General features: G+C 37.5%; 1 protein-coding gene across 2 annotated transcripts in view; it reads left to right on the forward strand.

The window, feature by feature from the left end:
* Nucleotides 1–25978, forward strand: part of NEBL (nebulette) — a 248962-nt gene that overhangs the window by 64476 nt on the left and 158508 nt on the right. For both annotated transcript variants that reach the window (XM_058830976.1, XM_058830975.1), the window contains exon 3: nucleotides 8216–8300. In XM_058830976.1, the coding sequence (XP_058686959.1) occupies nucleotides 8216–8300 (85 nt within the window). The remainder of the gene's footprint in view (nucleotides 1–8215; nucleotides 8301–25978) is intronic.

The raw sequence follows: 25978 nt of genomic DNA on the forward strand, positions 1-25978 counted from the left end.
CCAGTTTTTAGCATCAAATATTAATTCCTTCAGCCAGTACTCCCTTGGAAGAAGAAGGCTTAATACAAGCAGTGAGCAGTAGATAATCACTTACTCTTGATTTCTGATGTTATTGTCGCTGATTTTTGGCATTAAAATTTTTAGAGTGAAACTTCTCCCTTGTGTTGTATTTCTTGCACTTGAAAAGCTGGCAGAGAAGAAACCGTTATTAGGATAGATAAAAGTTTTACTTCTCTTTTGTTTGTGGCTGGTCTTTGTATTTGAAAGCTGTACATTTAGATGTCCATTTAGATGTCTTGTTTAAATCCTCATACTGAGTGCTACCAATTGTCTAGGAGCAATTACACCGGTATTATTCAGTGTCATGCTGCTCAAGATACTGATATATTGAACGTTGAATCAATAATAAGAAAATTTAGGAATTTTGTAAGAAAATTTGTCATTGCTGTATGCATGAATTATACTTCTTTCTGACATCCTTAAAAGAGAACAGCCAGATGTTATTGGTGTAAACTATGGGTCGGTCATACTGTGTGTTTCTTTACTCTGCTAGGTCAATGCTGTAAATTTACAAATGAAGTTAGTGAGAAACTCAGCTTCAGTCTGTGTTCTTCCTGCTCATATTCATGTGCTTTTGTCTCCTGGATATTTTGGAAGAAATAATAATCACAGTATCTGGAACAAAATACTTTGGAAATACTGGATCATCAGCCTTTTGTTGTGATTACAACACCAATTACTGGTGATTACAAAGTTTTCTTAAACTTCTGTGGAATTTCCTGTGTCTAGGTGATGTGGCAGCCTGGGTGAGCTCACTGGGTGATATCCTGGGAGCAGTCTAGCAGTGACAAATGTTAAGATGTATGTGAGTCTTTGGCAGATTTTGCTGTTACAGTCAGATTTTTGTTTATTGTTTTGTTTTGCCACAGTTGCGTCCTCCTTTCAAGTTTCTCAGAACTTTCTGTGCATTTTTTTGTGTATCCTTCTCCAGCAGTTCTCACTTTTTGATGTTATCAATACCTACTAGTGTGCTGCCAATGGATTTCTGCACAGCTCCAGGCTACACTGTAGTTCTTGGTCTGCTACTGACTAATTTTTTCTCCCCAAGCACTGAAATCCCACAGCTGAGGAATAGGTAAATTATTGAAAGGGTGAGCGCCTGGCTCCACTGAAAATTCTAGCAGTTCTGCTTTTGAAATCTGTGATGCTTGGATTTTACTCTTTTTGATCTTTTTGCTGAATCTGGATGCTACTTGGTTGAGATCTGTATTTTAACAATTCTTAGTATTAAATGATAAGATATGAACTCTGTCCTCCTGCTGTGTTTTTTCAAATCTTTAAAGTGAAAATATTTTGACCTGAGTTTCTCAAGAAGCAAGACTCATCTGTCTCCTTAACAGTGTATATTTCTATGTACAATTAATATCAAATTGCAAAAGAGAGATAAAAGAAAAATGTAAGAAATGAGGAATAAGCTAATACACCTGAGAACTAGAGGATTTTTTAATTCTGAGACAGTTTTTGGGAGGAAGCAGGAAGACAGCACTCCTTGGTGGTTAGAGCATGGGCCCAGCTGCCTGTGTGACACTGCTGGTGTTGGTCTAGTGGCACTTGGCCTTCTGTCTTCACCAAGCTGGCTCAAAGCAGTTTTCAGGGGAGCTACTTGAAGTCAAACTATCAGTATGGGAACAATACTGACAAATTCAGACAACCCATGTATCTGAAAGTGTATTTTGAATAGGTTTCTTGGTCATCTTGGTATTGTAAGTACAAAATAATTTAATGTTGTGACCTCTATGCTTTTTCTCTAAAACTTAGCAAGTACTGGCCACATGAGTAACATTAATGCTTTTGTATATATGCTGTGAAAAAGTTGGAAATTTACAAGATTTTACTATTTTCCAAAATTAACTGGCCTTTAAAATTCTGAAATAAGCATAGTGTAGGTTCCAGACCTTCTATCTCGGTCTGTTTTCCATAGCTGCCTGTTCTGCCAGTGATTAAAGGATTACTGTGCAGTCCAGTTCTCTATTCCTTGGCGTTCCTCAATGTATGACATACATTTGCAGAGCTAACTGCTCCACTAGTTTGGTACAGTAGAATTTATAAGTGGAATTTCAAATGGTGAGAGTCATGCAGTTTGGAACTAGAGTTGGCTACCCAATTTTTAATCTATTTTATCTAAAATATAGACATTTTCTGCCATGTTGTTTTCAGTAAATAGTTCATTTTTTCAGCAGCTAACACAGAACAGTAAGGCACTAACCTGTGTCTTGGGGCCAGATAGAGTCAGAATATTTAATGTGGTTCCTAAGCTTAGATTTTGAAGGGAGCCTCAGATATGGCTCTGTAGTTGTGTATCAATGCCAGTCTGGTACCACAGTGCACATTGTGCAACATGTGCCTGGTTTTATGGGATATTTGGACTTTCACTCACTCCAGGAGCAAGGGTGTTATGGCTTACCCCAACAAGCAAGTGGAATATCCTTACTTTTGGTTTTTTTTATGGATCTTATTGCTTGCTAGATCTCCTGCGAATCAATACAAGCTCATTGCTCTAGGGGATTTTTCTCATAAAAAAGAAACTTGGTAGCATATGGGAGGAATTTCTCTTTTATTTCAAGTAAGAAGTACAGATACAGAAATTAAATTTTTGGAAAGTTCCTTGCAAAGCAGAAGGCAAAGATTGAAAAAGGTTTTCCAAAGCAAACTAATTGGAGTTGGAGCTCTTCATACAGAGGGGTAAATTCAGGTAGCCAAAGAGAATTCCATCTAATTTTTGGAGAATTTTGATGTATTTCTTGTTCACTTCATTGCCCAAGTGCTGCCATGCCAAAGCTGTATTATCCACTAGCTACATTATTTCTACTACAAAAGCCTTTATAATTGCATGCAAATAAGTGATCTTGCACAGAAAGCTCAAAACAAAAGAGAAAACCCAGAGAAATCCCTCCTGGAGCTTCAGAGCTGCAAGTGCAACTGAGCACGAATTTCAATTCAAGTAGTCAGCTGTGGGCAAGATTTCCCTCCTGCTGATTCTTTCTCTGCTGTTGTGCATCTTACACATCTTTCTGTGAACGACACGGTTTCAAGGTGAGGAGACAAAAGCAGTCCTGTGCCTCTCCAAACTGCCAGTTTAAGCACTCCCTAGTCATGCACAACTTAATTCACAACTTGTTGCCTTTATCCTGGAAAAATTATTTTGTTATGTGTCTTCTATATGAGACTTAATTGGAGAGCTGTGTTTTTCCTCTCTGTTTTTGTGCTGTTTGTTGACATGGGCTCAGATCACATTTACCAGACTGGGCCCTTGCAGCTCTGAGATGGAGCTTCCCTACCTGTCCATCATTTGTGAGATTGGCTTACATCCAGACTGCTAGATCATTATTTATTGTTTAATTTCAATTTTCAATTTTTGCACGCACTGCGCAGAAGTGCTAGTTTTAAAAGTCTAACTGATTTTTATGTTTTTCTATAATTCTTGTTAGACTGGTTTAATTTTATTATGCTGTTTTGCAGGTTTATTTTGCACAAATCTGCAAGTGAAAATAAGCGCTTTTTTTTTTTTTGCTTTTTTTTAAACTTCCTTCTCTTTTAGAGTTTGCTTAAATTAGAAAAACAGGTATTTTGGACAAAAGTTAGGAGAGGACTGATAGCCTAATGTGACAGCCGGTGATGGCAATTGCTATTATGAAGTGATGTGATGGAGCTGTCCCTCTGCTTGAGAGAATATTTTTTATTTGTATATTTTGTACCTGTTCACTGGTTAAAAACAATCACAATTTTAATGGTTCAGACAAATACAGAATAGATATTTAAGGGGAGATATAACTCCATAGAAATCTAGTAACTCTGACAAGGGTTATAATTCTATAACTGAGCAGTAACAGTTATAAAATTTTACATTTACAGTTATAAAATACACACACAAATCTCTTAATCATTTGTAAATGTTGGCTAAGTCAGGGTGAGGTATGAGGAAGGTAATTCCAGTAGATGCTTGAATTTATCTCAGTCTTTGAATCTGACCTTTTACAGAAGTGACAAAGCTGAATCTTCATCCCATTCTCTCTCAGAACATTTTTCTTTCCTTTTGTTGGATTGAGAGCGTGGAAAAGCTGATGAAAACTTTACAGCTAAAAAAATATTTAGGAAAATTTCTGTTTAGTCATTGGAAAATCTAGGTAACTTTCAGGTGGTTTCCTGGGTTCTTGGAAGCTTTACTGATCCTGTTTTCAAATATCAAAAGTGAAGGAGTTTCCTCATAAGCAGCAAGAGATTGTGTTGTGGTTTGATTTATTAATCAAGCTGTGCAGCTGAGGCAGGCAATACAGAAACCTGCAGCAGAGACACTATAGTGTGTATCCTGATTTGTTCTGGAACTTCTTGTATGGATCTTTATGCAGGACTAATCCTAATAGCATTAGTGTGGTAAGACATATTACTAAGTAGACTTAGGCAACTAACAAAGACTTAAAACAAACAGAAAAATCCTTTGGACATTGCTATTAAATAGCTGACATGAGATCAATCTCCTTAACCAATTCTTGGCTCTTTCTCAGACATCATCTTGGACAAAAGGGAAACTGAGCAATGGATTACTAGGGACCACTGTCAGCCTTTTGAATTAAAGGCTGTTGCCATCCAGTTACTTATCCTTATTCAGAACATTTTGATGAAATGTGGTATAGCCCTAAACTGTTAAAAAAGCAGATTCTTGAATTTTAACACTTATATTTTAGACAAAAGTATCCAATGATACAATGTATCTTCAATAGCTCTCACATAATATCTTAAATACAATGTCTTCAAGATAATTACCAGTATAAGTAAGCTTAAAACAAATGTGGAAAGCTGAAGATAGGATTTAAATTTAACAGTAGTCTTCTTAATGCATTTGAAGCAAGAATTTCCATAAATTAGAAGGGCTGTATCTAAACCCATGTCTTTCTGGTTTGAAATACCATGTGAGTGGTTTCATAAATCAGCTTCAGTTAAAATGACAACCCATAGTAGAATGCACTGCTAATTTAATTTTGCTAAATGATTCTTATTTTTACCACTGTAATACATTTTGATAAATAGTTTAGATGATCAGTTTAAAGACCAATTTAAATTTTGGCAGTTTTGTTCACTTGTCGTGTATTTTTTTTCCATGGTCAAGTGTAAATACTTTTCATTGATAAAATCAGTTTACATAGTATTTTCGAGCACATTTAAGCACTGCTTCTTCAAGACAGAGCATACTTTCTTTACTTGAAGTATGGAGCTTGTGTTTCTAAAATAAATAATGATCTGAGATACATTGGTTCTCAAGTGGTTTTCTTGGAAAGTTGAAATATCTCTGAGCTGACTGCTAATTGTGGAAGAAAGCATTTCATAACAAATGATCGGAAGTAATAGCTGGTGAATGATAGGGACAAGGTGTATGTTTTTTATGCTTCAGAATAGAGAGGTTTAATTTGAGCACGTGGGTTTGCAGTTGTCTGCTGTTGTTGCTAGCAGGGTCCCTGGGGGCTGTGGCTGAGACACCTCAGTGTTCACACAATTCCCAAGGGGAAAATTCCCAGGCCAAAACCCCCATCTGAGCTGGCTCGCATTCTATGTTCTCCATGTTAAAAATACATGTGGTTACTGTGATTGTACTACCAGGGTAGTGATATGTAACCATGGTGTAAAGCAAGGCAACGGAAGTTTATACTTTCAGCATTTAACAGTATGCATAATGTGATATTTTAACTCTGTGTGTGTCAGATTGTCTTTTTTTATGGACAGGAATTTTGTCATGTACAGGAGCTATCTGTGGATATCTCATGGCTGCTGTATGAAAGGCTGCTATGCTTTGAGGTGTGAATTGTGCACCATTGCTTCAATCTTCCTTGGGCATCAGCAAGCCCTGGCTGTGAGGTGGCTTGTTGGCTTCCCCATCTGCTCATTGCTGCTTTCCAAAAAGGGCTTATGACCCTCCTTGTGGCCAGTCTGGCATTTGTTTCTTGCCTCTACACAGAAGAATGAAGTGTGAGATAGAAAAAATGAAATAAAGAAAAAAAGAAGCCCTTCTGGAAGTATTTTCCTTGTCCCAAGATATTACACACTGCTGACACCATCTGCCTCATGCAAAGCCCAGTTCTGCCTCGCTGTGTGTTGCTGGAGCTGTGGCTAAGCTGTTCTGCTGGCTGGTGTTGGCTGGCTCTGGGGTGTGGTGGTAGTGGGGGAGCCCCTGGTTTGAAAAGGAGGGAAGAAGTAGCAGAAGTATGCAGAACTCAGTGCTCTCTCTGGCCAAAGCTCCATCTTGGGTGGGACTTTGAGAGGACTTGGCTGTAACTCCAGAAGAATTGTCTGAAGGGTGTCATGCCTAGAAATTTTGTTTTCCACTTTTCAGTGACAGACAAGTGCCTGACATAATGGGTGGGAGTGTGTCTCACCATAAGCTTGGAGTAGCATCCTTTGTCCATCTGCTAGTACCTAATCTGCGATAGTTCTTATATTTCTGTGAGGAAAAGCTTTCTTTCATTAAGAGATAAAGTTTAGAGATAAGTTTAAGTTTCTTTCTATGCAGTTATTTGCCCTTGAGAGCCTGAAATCCCTAGGTTGTCCTGTATTTCTCCTCCATTTTCCCTGTGAAATGACACCTTAAATGAGGGATGTTCTGCAGCCTCTTGGTGCGGGAGTGTACTCCATTGTGCAGTGGTGTGGAAGTCTGGCAATGCAAGATGTCATCTGTGGGGGAATCAGACCTGGAGCGGTTAACTGTATGAAGTTCAGGCATCATTTCTTATCAGTTATTGGTTTTCCATTTCTGTGGGGGAAGCATTCAGCTTTTGGATAAAACCAGAAATCTTTCATAATTTTTCTGCTTGTTTTATTTTATCAGATAAAATTATTTTTTTCCTTTTTTTTTTTTACTGTAACTATGCACCTCATTAATAGCACTTGTACACTGAAAACTTTCTAACGAAATACAGTTTTGAAAGAAAATATGTATCATGTTTACACAGAATGGAAATTTTATGATGAAACCATAGCAACAACATACAACTAGCTGCTGAAAGAACACATTAGAGATGGCCTGGAGTTTGAACATGGAAATGTTTAATACTGCATATCCTCTGTTTTCAGACACTTACTGCTTACTCTCTCTGTACGCTGCAAATGTTATTGTGTCTGTAACACTGTGCCTGTTGTTTTCTACTCTGAAATGTTGGAGGCACAAATGGGGGAGCTGGCAGACATGGGAAGCTGTGAATGGTAACTGAAGACATGAGTGCCTCACTTGGTAGTAAGGTGAACATTTTGGTTTCAGACTGAAGATGATGGAAAGGAATTAGTAAGGATCAGCTTCTTCATAGTGTTTCTGGCTCATAATATATCTATTTTGGGATGAGCTGTTTCATTTTGTTATTAGCTTCTTTTTGTGGTCTTTCATGTAATGGAACTTCTTGTTTGATTGCAAAATTTCAGGATAAATGCATGAAAATTAACAAATAGTGGTTCTGTAAATGAGTAGGGTTTGACTGCTACAGTTCACAGAATCAAAAAATGATTAAGACTGGAAGAGATCACCAAAGGTCATCTAGTCCAACCTCCCTGCCCAAGCAGGCTCTCCTAGAGCATGTTACCATAAAATGCCAAAGCAAACGTATTGTAAAGGTATAAAGTTTCAGCTGGAAAGAGATGCCTGATAGATTGCAGTTCTGAGACACCACAGCCTTTGGTACCGGATATTGCAGTACTGTGTTGATGTATTCACTGTTAAACCATTTGGCTTTACCCAGAAAGTACCTGCTGTGGTCCTTCTGGTTCCTGCACTAAAGGATTAAAGACCCCGTGGTACTCAGCTGTGCTCTCTTATGTAGCATCAGTTTCTGTAAAACAATTTCATTTTAAGGGCTTTTAGTTTAGTCTTTGTCCAGCACATGGCTATACCAAGACAGTGGAGTTAAATGTAGTTTTGATCACTATATTGAAAGCAAATTTTGGCTGATTGGTCTCTGAAGTCAGTGGGCACCATGAGTAGGTGGGATTTAGACTCATTACAGGAACTCCTTTGTGTTGTTTCTATAAGGCATGTCTGACAGAATATTTTTAAATACTTCTTATTCATACCAAACGATGAAATAATTCTGTGCACTGCAGGAAGGAGTGCTGGGATGCATTTGACTTTCTAGCCTGTGCAAATATTTACTGTTTGGCTTTGTGCTTCCTTTTCTTTTAGACATTACCCAAAGCAGTCCTTCACTACAGTGGCTGATACACCAGAAAATCTTCGCCTGAAGCAACAAAGTGAATTGCAAAGTCAGGTAAATAAAACAATTATTTTGTCTTGTTAATATTATAAGGTCAGTCCACTTCTTCATAGTTTTTAAAATTAGTAGTAGCATTTCTGTGTAAATAAATAGTAGCACTGCAGCGTAATGATAAGAAAAAAATCTGTAAGTTAGTATAATACTGCAAACCCCAAGGTTCTATTTCTGTTCTCTCTTACACTAGTTACCATACTATTGTAAGTCCATTGACATCACTGGAATTTTTCATTTTCAACAGTACATGAAGCATCTGAATAGTTTTTAATGTTCAAAGTGATACAGCTTAACTCAAAGGGTTCATTTTCCTTTGACAAACTACCATTGTTAGCTTGCATTAAACTTAATAATAAAATAGCATGGGATTAACAAACAATGAATTTGTCATTAGCAGATATTTAGAAGCCTTTAATATTTATCAACAATTAAGTGATTGAATAATCAGTTTATGGATCTTATGGCCTCTGTCAACTAATATATGAGGCAGTCTGTAAGCTAATTGTGATAAACACATTATCAATCAAAACATATTTAGATTAATAAGAAATACATTTAAATTAAAATGTAAAACAAAGAGGGGAAACAAGAGAAGAAAATGGCAAAGAAGACTTAGGTGACCCAAATACCATGCTGGCTATCTACCATAATATAAAGTTCTGACTGATATTAATTCATGTTTATCTGAAAAACCCTCCTCTTCCCCACTGTCCAGTTTATATTTTTTTAATTTATGTAATGCTGGAAGTTGTCCTGTAAGACAATTGATAAAATTTGATTGCATTTGATTTTATGAAAATTAGGGTTTTTTTAGTCGTGTTTTAGTTGAGATCTCTCATTATAAATTCATAGCTATCATTTTCATTGTCATAAAATACTGTAGCAAAAAATAAGATAGTAGACAGCAAAACCTTTCTTTTTTGGAAGATCTCTATAGATTGATGGAGAAAATTGAAGGAGTGCTGAATGGAAAGGGTAGCACATATTTAGCATGGTGTACAGTCTTAAAAATTCTTTACCTTTTTCCATTATGGTTATTTATTATAAAACTTAGAGAAATTATTTCATGCTGAAATTCTGCTATCTAAAAAGAGGACAGTTCATGGACTCTCTCCTCTTGACTTGAGTGGGTTTCAGTTTGGAGTTTGGTTCATTTTCTTGTAATTCAGTGGTTCTGTGTACCAGAGTTACCATTGTGTCACAAGAGAAACTTTAAATCAGTACTTTTTATGGGTCTTTTAAAAAGAATATGAATTCTCAGCCCACTGTTTTTTAGGGGTTTGACAGAAAGTTGGGATGCAGTGGAATTCTAAAATGTTACTGCTCTTTACAGAGGATATAGGAGAAGTGGCTTTCCCTAACCTGTTTGAAACATGCTTCTGTGGTACTATGGAAGCATAAGGAAACTTATTTTTGGTATTATTTTTTATTTTTAAACTAAGAACTTAGTATTCTAGTATACTGGATAAGCAGTATCAGCAAGAAACTTGGAGTTTGACTATGAACAAAATTACTGCAACCGTTCACAATGCACAGTCATAAAATGTTAATAGGGATCTACTCAAATCTTGGAAATGGAGAGAAACCTTTAAGTTTTACAATGTGCCTTTTTTACAATAGTATTAGTCAGCAAAAGACTTGCAGATCTAAATTATAAGGACACAAAATTGCCTACTTGGGAGAAAGGCCATAATGTTTTTGATCATAATTTGCTTCCTGGTTGTTGATGTACATCTAGCCTGTGTTAAGGAGCCTAACCTGTGAATCATTTCAATGCTGAAATAAAGATTGCAGGTACTTTTCCTTATCCAATTTAAATCTTGTCCTAAAATAGGACTGTAAATTCTGAATGCTTTCTGTAATACTTTGAAGAGTATAAGGACAGAGGAATTGCCATCCTCAATCAGTCCTATTGGCCGTCTAGTCCCTTGCCCTGTCTTTTCAGGGAAAGTTGAAAGACTTCCAACTGAAAAAAATACATTTGGCATTGTTCAGGTCTCATTCTATTTCAGTTCTGTGCTGTAGAAAAAAAAGTGTGTGCATGGTTCAAGAAAAGCCTTTCATATGAAACCAAACTTGGCTGGATAGAATCACGTTATTACTACCTTCCAGTATTCATCAGAGCTGCTTGAGCCTCCTGCCAGTGCATTTGACAATTTGGGATTGAGCAAATTCCGTGTTAGGTAATATAAAAATTATATTGACTACTGAATAAGGAGAAATGCTTTTCTAAAGTAATAGCTTCCTAGTTTCTAAGTAAGCATCTTTAATGCTTTTGGTTCTCAAGAGGCACAACCCTGTGTTTAACTGCACGACTCCAAGTGTTTTTTCAAAATCTGTTGCTTTAGAACTACTCTTTATTCTGCTCAGCAAAGCATGAAGAATTGGTAAAGGAAACACCATTAAATATTGTGTAAGCTAAAATACACTGTTTTTTGTAAATCTGTTGTTTTTATTTTCATTTAAGCAGCAACTGACAGTGTTTTAAGTTGCAGTGCTGGGTTCTTTGTCAAGAATCCATTAAGGTCAGCATCAGGTGCCAGGGTGTCATGTTGACATAACACGACAAGAACAAAACTAACAAAACAAAATACTGTTTTCTGATGGAGTCAATAGAAAATGGATAGCTCTTTGGAACACTTGAAAAATTATGTTGTTAAGAAGTCAAAGGACAGCATTTAAAAGCTTTCCAGAGAACTCTGTTCTTCTATTTTATATAATATCAGAGCTTTTCCCCCCTTTAGGATTTTGCTTCCATGGGCTTTCATCCAGCCCTCTAGCTGGAAGGAGATACAAATGCATCTTAGGAGAGGCTGTGTTTGTTTTCCTTTCTGGAGAACTCCACAATCCAGTATGCCTCCTGACAGGAGAAAAATGAGTTTTTAGGTCTTTCATCCTCTAAATAAAGAGTAGAGACGGATTTCCAGTGTCTCAAACAAGATTTTTCTTTATGCCTCTGATGAAAAATCCGTCTTTTTGGGGAATCAGTGAATTCTCTTACACCATAATAATGCAATGGATACTTTCCACATTCACTTGCCTCTCTTAGATAAACTTAGCTATGGAAGTTACCAATACACTCATTTCAGCTTTGTTTACTTGGGAATTTCTTTGGTGTACCTTAGCTACTGATCTCTCTAACTTTGTAACAGTGTAAATTACTCCGTGGCCTTTAGTCCTCATCTGTGGAAATGCTGTGTACATCAAAAGCAGCCACTGCAGCTGAACTTGCAAAAAGAAACAGAGATGTTCTGCTGCAGTTCTTGGCAGGAAGAATATCAAAGTGTCAGATCAAACAGAGGGCTGATGTTTAAGGTGTGTTCTACTCCAGCACTTTCTGAGGAAATGTACTTTCCAGTAACTCATGGGGAACTTGATACAAAATCATGGGTCTTGTTCTACTTTCTTCTTGTCCTGGCCTGTGGTGGCACACCCTGAGACTGCTGTCCTTGGAAACTCCAAGTGCTTTTTTTCATGTGGGAGGAAATTTCTTGTACTTCCCTTTCTAACTTGGATAACTGAAAGTGTATCTGTTTCTTTAGGAAGAAACATACTTGCAGTTTTTCTTGATAAAGAGTTCCTAAAGTGTTGATTTTCAAGAAGTACTGCAGTGTCTTATGAGACATATGCAATTGAATCAAACTGTTATTCTAACAATATTATATTTTAACAGTTTTTACTTTCTCCGGAATTGCTTGTGTTTGGATCTTTACCTGTCAACTCTCACCAGGATAATCATGGTATTACTGAGCATTTGGAATTGAGTCAGCCTCAGAGAAGGGAATAAAAAAGTCTTTATGATCAGGTGTTTGCATCTAGGATGGCCATGCTCCTCTTTGTTCAGGCTGAAGAAGAGACTGACTCTGTGTAGCAGTTCTGTGTAAAAGCACAAGAGATGACAGGTGTAAACTGAAATATGGAAGACTGCATTTATGCATGAGGAAAATCTTTTCCAGTGTTAGAGTGACTGAACACTGGCAGAAGGTGCCTGGAGAGATTGTGGAGTGACCATCCCAGGAGATTTTCAGAAGAGGACTGGGCACAGTCCTAAGGAATTTGTGGTACTTGACTGTGCTTTGAGTAGGGTGATGCACTAGATGACCTCCAGAGTTCCCCTGCATCTTCAGCTCTTCATATTCAGTGATTTGTCTCTGTCCTGTCTTTCCTCAGGTTCCTCTTGACCATTTCTCTAATCTTGCATTTTTCTCTTTGCTCCTCTGTTTCAAAAATACACGTTAGCAATCTTCCAGGCAGATTATTTTTATTGACTTGATTTGTTAAAAAAGCCTTTTCAGTTTATATGCACCTCTTTTATGAAATCTTTGGAACAGAACTACCACAGTGAATGCTATAGGAGAATGAAATGCTGTATGGATTACTAAAGCAGACATTGGATGCATTTCCTGAGGTACCCTGAGTGAGCTCACTGGAGAAGTCATTGGAGAAAATAGTTTTTGGAGCTAGAGACAGAGATAAAAATATGTTCTTTCAGCTGAGGAAAGGAGGAGGTGGTATGATGTGGCAAGCAGAGAGTCTTTGGTGTATCTTTATGGGTGATTTTGTTAGAAGACCCTGGAACATATTTTAAAGATGGGACTTTTCCAGATAGCCATCAGGAGCTGATTATTTATATATTCCTCTCTCCAGTTATCTGAGGATCTGAACCCAATCCACCATATGTGTATGAGGAGAGGGGTGAGAGAGCCAGGAGAGTGCAGCCTTCTCAGGCATCTTTTTGCTATTATTTGTGAGTGACAGGTCCTGGAGATGTTGATTAGGTTGATGCATTAAAATAAACCTGGACAGCCTGCAGAAAGCTCTGCCCTGTTCCCCTGTGAACCCCTTCACAGCAGTAATTTGTAAATCATGCTCACCTACTAAATGTGATTTTTTTTCAACTCCTGGTTTGTTCCTTCTTGCCTTCTGAAGACCATTTAAGTGGCTTGTTTTATCTGTGTGAATCAAAGGCATGGAAATCATTCTTGATGTGAATAATACCAAGTTCCAGAGGAGTGCAGGAGGCGGAATGAATTTCAGTTTTCTGGGAAAATGGTTGTCACCTCTTCTGATTTTTATCTTGCCAAGTATGTTAGGGATTCTGTCTACATCCTGTGTGCACTGGACTGGCTTCTGTTGCTGTGACACCATATGTCTACACTGTTTTTGTTTTTTTGTTTTTATTGTTTGTTTTTTTCCCCTAGCATTTACTTAGGCTGTAAGATTCAGAATTTGACAGTACTGCTCCCTCTTCTCTCCTCTCCTGTCTGCTATTCTTTGCTGTCCTAGATGCTGAGCAAGCATCTGGAGATAAATGGGTTGTAACCCTGTGGTTGGGAGAACATGAGGTAAAGACACCAAGCAGGGTGTAGTAGTAATAGATAAACTGATTGTGCAGCAGAGAGGGAATTTCTCTGTAAAATACACTTTTGTATTATTGACATGTTTGTAACACCCTGAAATTCTTTGATTTCATATGTGAAAATACAAATCTTCTACTGGGACATAAGATATGGTTATGGGCTACTTTCTGAAATAGAAGTACTGTTTGCCTTAGCTTTGAGTTGTTAAGACTAAAGTCTTAAATATGATTCCTGGTACTGACTGCATAGACTAAAAAAAAAAAAAATCTGATATAATTGGCCTGTATTATTATACAGAATTTTATACTAACTTTAAATGGTAATGTACTGGTCAGTGTAGGAAATACTACTTGTATAAAGGACTTTAGATAGTACTGGGGTTTGTTTTGTTTTGTTTTAGTTGGTTATACAAAGAATAATTTTTCTTACAATATTGACTATTCTTCCCTCTGTTTTCTTTTTGGGTCACATCACACCTTGATAATCAGTAAGTTAAGCTGTGTAGATAAAAGCGGTAAATTCTTTTGCTTTTTGCTGAACCTATGTTATGTGTATCTGTATTAATAGCTAAGGACAGAATTACAGGTTTCAGTGCCTGAGCAAAACAACTGCTTCAGTCTCCTCTTTTTGCACTATTTCCTCATTTCTCTGAGAAAAGATCTGCAAAGATAACAATGAAGAGAGCACATTACAAAGCAAAGATGAATACTTACCCAATATTCAGAAGGAACTTTAGATAGACTTGCACATGAGCATCTATGGAAAATGGTAACCTATCTAACTTTTCAGCTTTTCACTGTTGATGTGATGATACAAAAGTAAAAGTATAGCAATTATCTTTTTGTGGCCTTAGTGCTTGCCCTGTTGTTATTAAACACAGTGATGTGAAAACCTTGTGTAATTTGATAGGGGAAAACCAGAGCAGAACTGAACAATAAGGAAGCACAGTAGTATCTGCAGAGTCTTGGAAGCAAGCAGTGCAAACTTCCTGCTGGCTAAAAAGTTAAGAAGTCTATGAAGTACGCAGTCATGGGAGAAAAATTTAATCTTGCAGTGCCAAGACTCAGAAGTAAGCTGCAATATATATTAATATAATTAGATTAATTTTTATAATATATGTTAATAAGAAAAAAACAGTGCATTTTCTTTCTCATGTGTATTTCAGATGCAGATGCACATAATGTTTAACTGTAAAAAGTGAAGGGATCACCCATTTACATGAAATAGAGGTAATTTTTGTGGTAGGATGAGGGCAGAGCAATCATGATCTATTATTAATGGAGTACTTATGGACAAACCCATTTTTATACTGTCTTATGACATCGAATCAATGGGCAAGTAGGACATCCTTAACAAAAAATCTTAGTCTCAATAAAATCAGAATTTCCACTTCCTTTATGTGTACAATCAAAATTAATAGAAATGGAACAGAAGAGAGCCCCAGAATTCATAACTGTTATTTGTGAACTGAATTGTGGCATTCTCTAGTGCATCAGCACTAGTATTGAAATATGTATAGCTTTTTAGAGGAGCAATTAATAAAACTAATAACTTAAATTTTGAAATATCAGAATTTCTATGATTTGAATATTTTTACAAAATATTATAATCTTTAAAAGAAGTGTCCTTTTTGTTCTAGATGAGGATCTCTTCAAATTCTCTCAAGCTTCTTTCTGGTTTTTATTTTTGGAACTAGGTTTTTAAATGGTCACTCTGTTGCTCGCAACTGTGTTGCAGGTAATTGGATGCCATGATGTTTTTTAGTTATGTTTCTGTTGGATTACTGCACAGCATTTCAACCCACATGAAGGAAAAATGCATTTAGTTTTAGAGAACTTAAAATAAAGACTGAGAACAGAACAATTGTCATAATAAGTGAGTCATCCACAGATTGCAATCAGGTGCTGAGGACATAACTCTACTGTGGAGTGCAAGAGGGCCAGGAAGATGTTCCTGCTCCCAAAGACAAATAGAGTGTACTGGCTTATGTCCACACTCTGTGTGGCTTCTCCCCCATAATGGATATATATTTCTTATCCATTTCACAGTGTTTAAGAAGCCCATCAGAGTGGCATTTGGGAAACAAGAAACCGAGCATGTGTGAAATATGATGGTAATCAGGAGTTTGTGGGGTCAGTGTCCTCTGGGTTGTGTGCAGTGACTGGTCAGGCCAAGAGGAGCAAAACTGGAACAGGCATGTCCTTGGTGCCTTTCAGGAGTGCTCCTTCCTCTGAAGCAGATGCTGAGCTGTGCCAGGTCTTGCCTTGGGAATGGCTGGGGAGCACACCCAGCAGTGTTGGGTATTGAGGCTGTCAGTACTGAGTTTGTCCCTTTGCCCTCCCCTGTTTAACAGAGTATTTGTACCATTTGTACCAAGTGTGGCCAAAGCCAGAAAATGACTCTCTCTTTCCTTTCTGGACTTCAGATCTGCATCTTTCAGACTGCCACATTCAATCAAAGGGGGTCCAGGTAGTCCTGCTTCCTTTTGCTGACACTGCTGTTTTTTCACAAAAACTGGCAGTACTTGTGATCAGCAAGAGGAAACTTGACTCAGGAGGTGACTGGTCTGATCCAGCATGAAGTATTGGTAATGTCATGATTAAAAGGAAAGACAGCTGAGGAACTTGCCTTTACTTACTCACTCTGGGATATCAAAAATGAAATTTTCAGGAATATGGTTTTAGTCAATGCACTGTATTAGGAGAACTTGTTTTATTTTCTTAATGTTGCTAATGTCTTCCTCCAAAAAGTTCTTAGACTTCCATTTGTGTAACAGCTGGGATGAGTTATCTCCCCCCACGCCCCAGCAAATTGTAGTGGCTGGCATATCAAATAATTTGAAAGTGGCATATGAGCATTTTTGTTAATATATTTTCATCCAGAGTTAGAACTCAATATTTTTTTTTCCAATGCGAGATTATGGAATTGAATTCTTTGTACATCAAAGCATTAGATAAATCCATTTGGAATGTCACATTGTGGCAATTAATGATTTCAATTTAGTTCCTTATTTTAAGCTCATATCTTTTCAGAAGTACTGACTTGTTTCTTACCAAGGAATGAAGCTAGTCATCCATCTTTTTGTAAAGAGTCCAATTTTTGTGTTCATCTGTGGCAATACCTTAACAAACTTCATATGTTCTGAACAGAGAATTTACAGCGGGAATGTTAGTTTTCCCCTTCGTTTCTGTCTTGTCCTTAGTCTCATGGCCTTAAACATTGAAAGAGTATGATAAACAACTGTATTTGGCCTAATTTTATTGGTTCTCTGAAAATGTTTTGAATTTGGTCCTTGTCTTTTGTTTCAGTTTTTTTCCACAAGGTTGAGCCACTTCAAGGCTTTTTTGAACCACATCAGGTTTTTTTTTTTTTTTTTCTACTGATGCTACAAGCTCAACATGTCATAAAGAATTTCTTCACTTTCTCCACAGGGTGGTTGGAACAGGCTGCCAGGGAAGTGGTGGAATCACCATCCCTGGAAGTGTTCAAGAAAAAACTGGATGTGGAACTTTGTGCTGCGGTCTAGTTGATGTGGTGGTGTTTGATCAAAGGTTGGACTCGATCTTGGTGATCTTAACCAACCTCAATGATTCCATGATTCTGTGTCAATTTTTGTAGATTAAGGGATTCTTGAGAGAGATCATTGCTCACAATGTCGCATTTTTTGTGGATATCCTTAATTCCTTTTCAAAGAGGTAGGAAAGTGAAAGTTTTAACATGTATTTACGTTTACTGATAGATTGAGACATCAAACTCTTTGCTAGCACACCTCTGGAAATTGCCTCAATACATGGTTAGTTTGTCCCATAGCTGAATATTTTTCCAGTAAACTTGTTATGTATTTGTATTATGATAGGAGTGTAGAATTAAAGAATTTCCATGAGCATGATAATATTTATTCTATGATGCAGTTATTTTTTTTTTCATTAGAATGTATCCAGTCTTAAGATCTGTATTGAGAAAAAAAGAAAATACTGATTTACCAACGTGCTCCTCCCATATAACTAGCTGTGATTTAAGTCTGCATTTGCAGAGCTTTTATTGGTATGCATTTTGTTTAGCAGTTATTTTTATCTGCTAAGGTATCTTAAATTGGTAAAGATTTCTATGTAACAGTTGAGAGTGGCTGGAGTTCTTTACCTCTTCAGCTTATTTTTTTTTTTTTTAGTGTAACAAAGAAGTCAATCCAGATGCATATTTTTACTTCATGTAAAACAGCTGTTCCCATTGTGTGCATTGGCTACTGAGTAGCATCCTTTAAATCCATTTTAATTCTGTTTTCGGTCAGCATTTGTTCTGGAGGTGGTCTTAACAAAATGACCAGCAAAGCTGCTTAATAGGAGAAATCCAAGCCTGGTGAGAGTTTCACATTCTCTTAATTGGAAGTCTTACAAAGCAGAAGCTTTAAGTAAATAAAACAATGAAAAGAGCTTCAGCCTTTTCAGACCAGAAGAAATTAAAAACTGAATAAACAAAATCTCTGTCATTCCCCATGTTTCCCAACAAAATGTAATATTCTGGGTTCTGGGTTTTGAATAGCTGCAGAAGGGCTTCGTCTGCTCAAGCAAAAGATACTTTTTGCACTTAGAAGCTTTGGGGATAGTTCTCTCAACCTGTCTCTCTCTTTGACTTTGTTTCTCAGTTCGTGATAATTTCTCACCTGTCTGTAGCCTGAGCTATCTGGCCTTGGTGCAATTGTAATATGCTTAGTGCGACTGTGAGAAGGAGAAAGGAGAAATTTGCCTTGGCTTGCTTGATGGCACAATGCCAAAACAACACACGAATCCAAAATTGCATAGTATTAGGCCTTTCAGAGTATTTGGATGTAGAAGAAAGGCAGGAGGGATCCTGGGCAGTCCTACCCCTTGACCCCAATAAAAGGCCATGAGCGTTCATCAGCATTTTAGTTGGTCATTTTCCTGATGCTTAGGTTACTTATTGATGGGGCTGTTTTAGATCCAAGAAATATATTGTCCTCCTGATTTATTCTCAGATGGTGCAGGGACCATTCAGAGTTCAATGATTTCTTGTAACTGCTGCCTCACAGGATGGATTGAGGTCTATTCGGGGTGATAGTTTGTCAGGTAGTGCTATGCTTGCAGGAGATTATGTTGATGGGCTTTCAAGTGAAAGGGTCAGGAAAAAAAGAGAAAGGAAAAAGAGTAGGATTAGTATAATGTTTAACCTAGCTCAAAATAAAGCGAGTGGAAGAAAATACTAAATGCTTTAATTGCACCAAATGCTAGAGCTTTGAAGGTATTTGGTGGAAACATTTGGGGGTAGGGAGGGCAAGGATTTGGCGTTAGAAACTCCTTGGGGCAAAGGTTTATTTTTTTTACCCGTAGTTTACTAGACTTAAATTTTTGAGGGACGAAATACGTACAATGTTTTAATTACAAAAAAAACCCAAAAGGCAAGAAAGCAAAAAAGATTTGTAACTTACTGCTAGCAATGACAAAATTTTATTTTGTACTTACAGTTCAGGTTAGTTTAAAATGTAAACACTTTATATAAATAGATCTACATTTAATATGTTATTTTTTAATATCTTGTGAATTAAAAATTTTAGTTGAATAAAAATAGTTGAATTCTACTTAAATGAAAATAATTTCACTGAGTGAAATGAAGCATTAATTTATTGTTTTAATTTTTTTCAGGAAGTATAGTTGAATTAATTTAAAGCTTTGGGAAATGTAAATGTTTATGAAACTACCCACATATATTTTTCCAATGTAGGATACATTTTTAATAGCTTAATAGATTTATCTGTAAATTAATTGTTGATATAAACTTAAATATGTAAACATGGTCAGGAGAAAGGTCCAGGTTGCTCAGCCCTGTGAAGAAGGCAGTGAGAGGGATGTGTGTTGAGGATGGGATGCTCCAGCGCACGGGCGATAAGGCTGGAATGCAAACACCCGGCACAGAGCCAGGGTGGGCACACTGTGCAGCACCAGTTGAGATAAATGAGAAATAGGTTATGTTGCTTGTTCTGATCAAAGGAAAATGCTTTGATCTGTATAAGAGGAGAATCAGAAAAAAATCAAATAGTGTTGTATTTAACCGGAGTGGTGTCTTTCTGGTGCATCACTGGTGTGTGTATCCTTACATTGTCAGAACTATCCCTTTTGAACATGGTGGCCTTTGCCACCAGCCTGAGCCTGTGGTCACTCCTGGTGGATTAAATTGAACACTGGATCTTTAAATACTGCTGTTGTCTCCATCAGCTTCTGCAACAGAAGCTACTCTTACTTTTCCATCCTTTTTAATTTAACTCCTTCAGTTCAGTTCTATCCTTTTCCAATCTCTTATCCTATTTTACAGCCTAAAGCCCAGCTCTTGCTTTTGGCCTTCGCTTGTGTTAGTTCTGCTTTGTGATCTAACCTGAAAAATTCTTGTGACAAGATGTGAATTGATCATGCAGGAACTGGAATATTTTGAAATGAGTGATACCAATGAAAAATGCTGCCCTGGAAGGCTGTCAGCAGTGCACAGCACCAGAGATGGCAGGGCTCAGTGTGTGAACAGACGTGGAATGGGGATGTGGAGGGCAGGACTCCAGGGGGCTGTCACCCCTGTGCTCCAAACAAGTTATAGTTATGAATATGTGTTTTGATAGTAGATCTTAGTGGGTGAAAACTTTTAAAATCTCTGTTTTTGTAGATGCCAAGGCCTTAGGGTAGCATTCTTCTGCCACCTGGGGTGTAAAATGATCTGGATGGATCAGAGTGTCTAAAAGGTTGTATGAACAGTACCCCTAAAAATGCCTGTTTCTGCTTGGTGTTTGGTGCTGTATAAAATGTCATGGCTGTCTCAGATAAAGACTTGTAAAGTAGGGTAGAATCTGATACCTGGTTACAGAGAAGGCAGTGTTTGAGTACTGAATGGTAACTAGACCAAATTTGGCTTTTCAGGAGACTGGAGTCAATTGTTAGAAAAAAAGACTGAAAAGAGATGGGACATATCAGAAGTCTAGCGAAGAGCACATCTGCTCTTCTGAGCCAACAAGCTGTGGAAAATTGTGCTGATCATCTTATTTCATAGCAACATATAGAACCTTCTGTTCTGGGAAGCATCGTGACAGGGCTCAGCAGAAACTCTTTTGTTTAATGTTTTACCTGTGCTGGTTTCTTCTGTTCAGAAATAATGAAAAGAAGCTTCCTGGTGGTTCATAGGTTTTTTACATTGCAGCATTGGATGAGCAGAGATATGCAACTTGGACACTTTTCTGAGGGAAGTCCCAGCCTGCTGCAAATGAGTTGAGGAGAGGATGTTTTAAAATGGTCTCAACAGGCATTTCTATTTCATTTTACTTGTTTAGTGCTTTATCACAAGCATAAATTCCTGGAGTGTTTAAGTGTTTCTGATTCATTATTTCTGTCTACTTGCAAGAAAATTTGTGTTTTACTAGTTAAGGGTTTATGTACTTTGGGGACATCCTCATTGAAAAATAATCAGTCTTATAAACTGAAAGTTAGTTTTCTTAACTTTTAATCCATACAATATAAAATAAATAAAACCATTTAGCTCATTCCTAGAAAATGTTTTTTGATTTTGTAAATCGTGTAGTCTTGAAAGATGTTGCTCCACTGAATTATTTTCAGTATCTATAAATGTTGCCTTAATTGCAATTAACGCAGAGAAGATTTTTGGCTAGAATGGTGTGCTTCAGTAATAGTCAGCTTTGTTTCTAATATTTGCTGAAAGAAGCTCATATTTAGTTTTAAAATAACATGCTTGTAATTTTTCATTAATTTCTCTTTTCTCTAAAACTTTGAGTGCATCACTGATGATGGGAATTGCTTGGAATTCTACTGAAATCACAGGACAATATCATTTTGCTGAAACAAGCTGACAATATAAAGTCACAGCCAGGAGCTCGCTCTGTCTGGTGTAGTCATCTGTAGCTGCTTGGGAGCTAGATGTAGTGTAGCTGCTGATGTGGGTCCTCAGCTAAGCAAATTTATTCAGCTGAGTATTTTATATTGCAAAGAGACTTAAACAACAGCACTTCATTGTCATGGATCTCTCTGAGGCTGGATGGAACAGTGCAGACATTGGGTCTGTCAATAAATTGACTGGAAAAGCCTTCTCTTGGAATCATAGTTAAGTGGCTAAAGTCAAAATATCAGCTAGGAACTTCTCAATTTATTGGATATTTGGTTTACTAGAGATTATTTTTTTTAGTTGTATGCTTATGCTGTTACAAGTCTCTCAAAAATGCAGTGCCAAAGAGGTCAAATAAATTAGGCTTTCTTTTGACAGTTAGCTATTAAATTATAAACACTAATATTGTAACGAAAACCTAAATAAATGCAGTTTTGTACTGGAATTTCCTCACTATGAGGGGAAAAAACTCAGCAAATATAATCCCAGGGTTAAACCGGACATTTATCAATAATGTTGCCTTACAAATAAATAGACCGTTTCCTTTTTGTAATCTTTGAGATGACAGCAGTAAATTATTCATCTGCAAACCCGGTTCTGTACTGAATTGATGGCCGAGGTTCATTGTGTTCACCAGGCTGATTCATGTTTGCTGTGGAAATGGTGGAGTAGCTGCCTGTTGTTACTACCTTGGTAATGAGCTACAACAGCAATGATGAGATGTTGTCTGTCTAAGGGAATAGAAAGATATTTCACCTAGGAAAGGAAAGGAAGGACTGGGGAAATGTATTTCCTGCTTGATATTTCATTTGAAAGAGCAGAAGCAAACACGTGACTTACAATTGCTTTATATCCTATCTTCCCTTACCAGTTTTTTTTTTCTTTTCTTTGAGGCACATGTTCTTGCAACAGAAATGAAACAAATATTAGGTACTGTCCTGACCCTGATTTGGAAATAAATTACTGAAGCATATTATGTCTTAAGGGTGTTTGCTTTGTGTATATTTCAATTACAGTAGGAATGTATGCTATTGAAAGGCAGAGGTTATTGCCCTAGTTCTTTCTTACCTCGCTTTCAATTAAATCTGATTTCTGTTACCATAGCATTGCCTGCTCGTATGCTGCTTAGTCCAGTGCTGGTCATTTGTGCATGTTTTCTATTTGACTTTGTGGCTGTTCTTACTGGTCCTGAACTAACAGCCTCTGTCGAGTCTTTTTGGTCTGGGAGGGGGTGCTCAGGCAGCTGTTTTTCACAACTGATGCAATTGTTAATGTTTCCTATGCAAGAAGGCAGACTTCTACTCAGTACCCCTGGGGAGTGTAAACATCATTTTTATCATGTTGGAACTACAGGCTCTGTCAGCCCAGTGAAGTTGTTCTCAATTAGTCTGAGGCAGTCCAATTCAGAAGGGAATAGCTGCTCCTGTTCAAGCCCATTTTTCTTTGAGTGTTGCCTGTGCTGATTTCCAGCTGTTACCATGCAGCTTTGGGGAGCTAATGGGGTTCATTTGGAACATCTATCTCGAAAGGAAATGCCTTAGTCAGTGTCTAGTTGAATGATTGGAGATTTTCACACACAAAACCCCCGGTTAATACCCACTTAGCTAATTATCTCTCGATGTACATGATCATCCTTTTCAGTCCAGTAATTAGAGAAAATTAAGTGGAACCTTGCTAATTTGCACTAATGTTAGGAGCAACCTATTGCCAATTACTGAATTTTGTGAATTAGTGCAAATGAAAACAAGCACTTTTTACAACAGAGTAACATGTGCTGAGCCCTACCCGATAGTGCCACATTAACATTACATTGCTGAGAACTCACCTGTACACGATGGGGAAGTTAATACCATGTAAATTGAGAACAGAATCATTCTTATGCTGAAGTTTGCCCTTTGTTAACTGTATATAGATTACTACACAGAGGCCTAAAGTCACATGATGTGTCATGAACACCATTCCCCTGCTTTCTAATAGAGTTCACGGAGACCTTTGGAGATCTCCTTACTAACACAACTTAAGTTTCTCCTCTTTCAAAGCAGCTGCAATTGTCACCGTGGCTGCCAGAGTCAGCACAACATCTTGCTTTGATCCTTTTGAGCTCTTGCAAGGGGCCAAAAAGCTGGAAAAATCAGCCCTTCTGAAAATCCAGTGCAAGTAAAAAATCATACTGCTGTGTTTTCAAAATGCCCCAGTTTTTTTTCTTCTGTGTTTCTCCATGAAAGTAGTTTTGCTGATGATTCCCTTGTGTGGCTGCATTGCAATCCCAGTCCTAATCTTTCTTTCAGAGGGCTCTTTTTCCAATCCCATTTATAGAGCCAGAATTAACCCCATGTTTCCCAGAAATGCAGTTTTTTCTTAAACTTGGTTAGGTAACGCCTAGAAAGCAGGCTGCCTTCTTGCCCACATCCTTTATACTAAATCACACCTTGCTTTTGTCATGTTCACTGTCCAGATCCCAATTAAATCCTAAAACCCCTGGTGACGATATGCAAAATAACTCCTGGCTGTTGCCAAACAGTTAGGTGCCCCTTACAAACCTGATTATTATGGTCCAGAGGGCTATTTTGGCACATTTTTAGATTACCATCTCAGTCTCCCTCATCTGAGCTCCAAGTATTGTCAGTCTCACATTCAGCTGTAATTTTTTTGTCATGTTAATGTGCCTGGTCTGAGATTTGGTGGGAAACAATTGAGACCCTTGCAACAAAATTTGTTATACTCCTGTTCTCGAGTTTCAGGAACTATCTTTTCATTGTGTTCTTTTACTTTTGAAGACAACAGCAAATCAGAAGCAGGAACACTTCTTCCTGTGTTGTCACCTGTCTTTGGGAAGCTCCCACTTCTGAAATTAGTAAAATTTACTACAAAGCCAAAATGATTCCTTTGGAATCTGAGCTTTGCAGTCATTCTTTGTAATAGCTCTGCATCTTTCCAGGGCCTCTCTCCATCTGGTCCGAGGTGGTACCTGAATTTCTTTTGCTGGAATCTCTCCAGTCACAGTAACAGAAACTGATGAAAGCTTGAATGCCTGTAACTTTCCAGAGCTCCAGCTTATGGATAAGAAGGTGTAACACTGTATGTAGAGCAGCCAAATCTGCTGTTTATGACCTAATGGCAAGATCATGACAGTCTGTTAAGATGAGCTGCTTTTTAGCCTAGGCTGCCTTTTACTTCTCTAGTTATAGGGAAGTGCCTGTAAGCTGCAGGAGCCGAATGCCTCAAGCTTTTAATTTTATGTGATATAAATTTAGGAAAGCTGAAAGGGGGAAACTAATAAAGATTGTGTTTCTTTGGTTGCATTCTACCAGCTGTCCTTTTTGGTGGTGAAAGAACTTTTACAGAAGTAAAAATGGTGTTTGGTAACCTTTAAAGTTACGAAGAATGAAACATAAGATAAGGTTTTCTTTTATTCCGGCTCCTTTACATTCTGGCTTCCAAAACAAGAGTTAGTTACCCCAAGTGCCTAACTCTAATTTATTTTCATCACAAATGGAACACCTTAATATTGAAATCAATCCTAGGGATTCAAATTATTAAATTGCCTTTTGAGACTTAGTCTTCTAAGTTGTGTAATAGCTTTTTGAAAAGCATGTTCTGCCCTAAGTTGTAATTCAAAAAATAAAAAAAAGTGCACATGGGTTCCATAAAGAACTGCCTTTTGATGGCCTTATTCTATAGTTTTGATATAAATTGACCCCTGAATTTGGGCAATTAGAAGTAAGAAACAGTATTAAGATAACTAGAATATAAAAGTCATTGTAATTATCTTTATGAAATCAGATATTACATGCTTGGGATAGGTGATGTCTTAAAAGGAGTATTTTGGCATGACTGCCTGTTTCTGTCCCTTCCCAAACTGTTTCACACCCTCAGTCTATTCACTGAGGATGCAGATTGAGAAATATTCAAGCTGTGAAACTGCTGTTGACCAACAGCTCTCACAACAGTGACATTAATGTGTGATGAGCATTGTTTTGGTCGCATATCTAGAACACAGGACAATACAAGCTGCCATGAAGAAAATGAATTACATCCCAACCAGCCACAGTAGAGCCATGAAGACGTTAAAAGGGACGGAGAACTTGATGTCTGAACTATGACTGACAAAACTGGCTTTCTCAGCCTCAGGAAGACTAAGGGGAAACTTAATCACAGTCTTCCCATGTCCAAAGATAGATGGAGGTTCTCTCTTTGCAAGGTTGCGTGGTGGTAGGAGAAGAGGCAGTGGGAATTGCTGCTTCAGGAGAAATTCTGTCCTGGAGATAAGAAAATACAACTTTACCATGCAAACAACTAACATTGAAAGGGATTGCCCAGAGAAGTAGTGAAATGTCCCTTGCTGAAAAATTTAAGATTTGGCTTGACAGGGACCCAATAACCTGATCAAAACCCAGGCTTTCATCAGAAGATTTGATGAGATGGTCTCCA

The sequence above is a fragment of the Poecile atricapillus genome, chromosome 2 (assembly GCF_030490865.1).
Source record: "Poecile atricapillus isolate bPoeAtr1 chromosome 2, bPoeAtr1.hap1, whole genome shotgun sequence".
In the NCBI taxonomy this organism is placed as follows: domain Eukaryota; kingdom Metazoa; phylum Chordata; class Aves; order Passeriformes; family Paridae; genus Poecile; species Poecile atricapillus.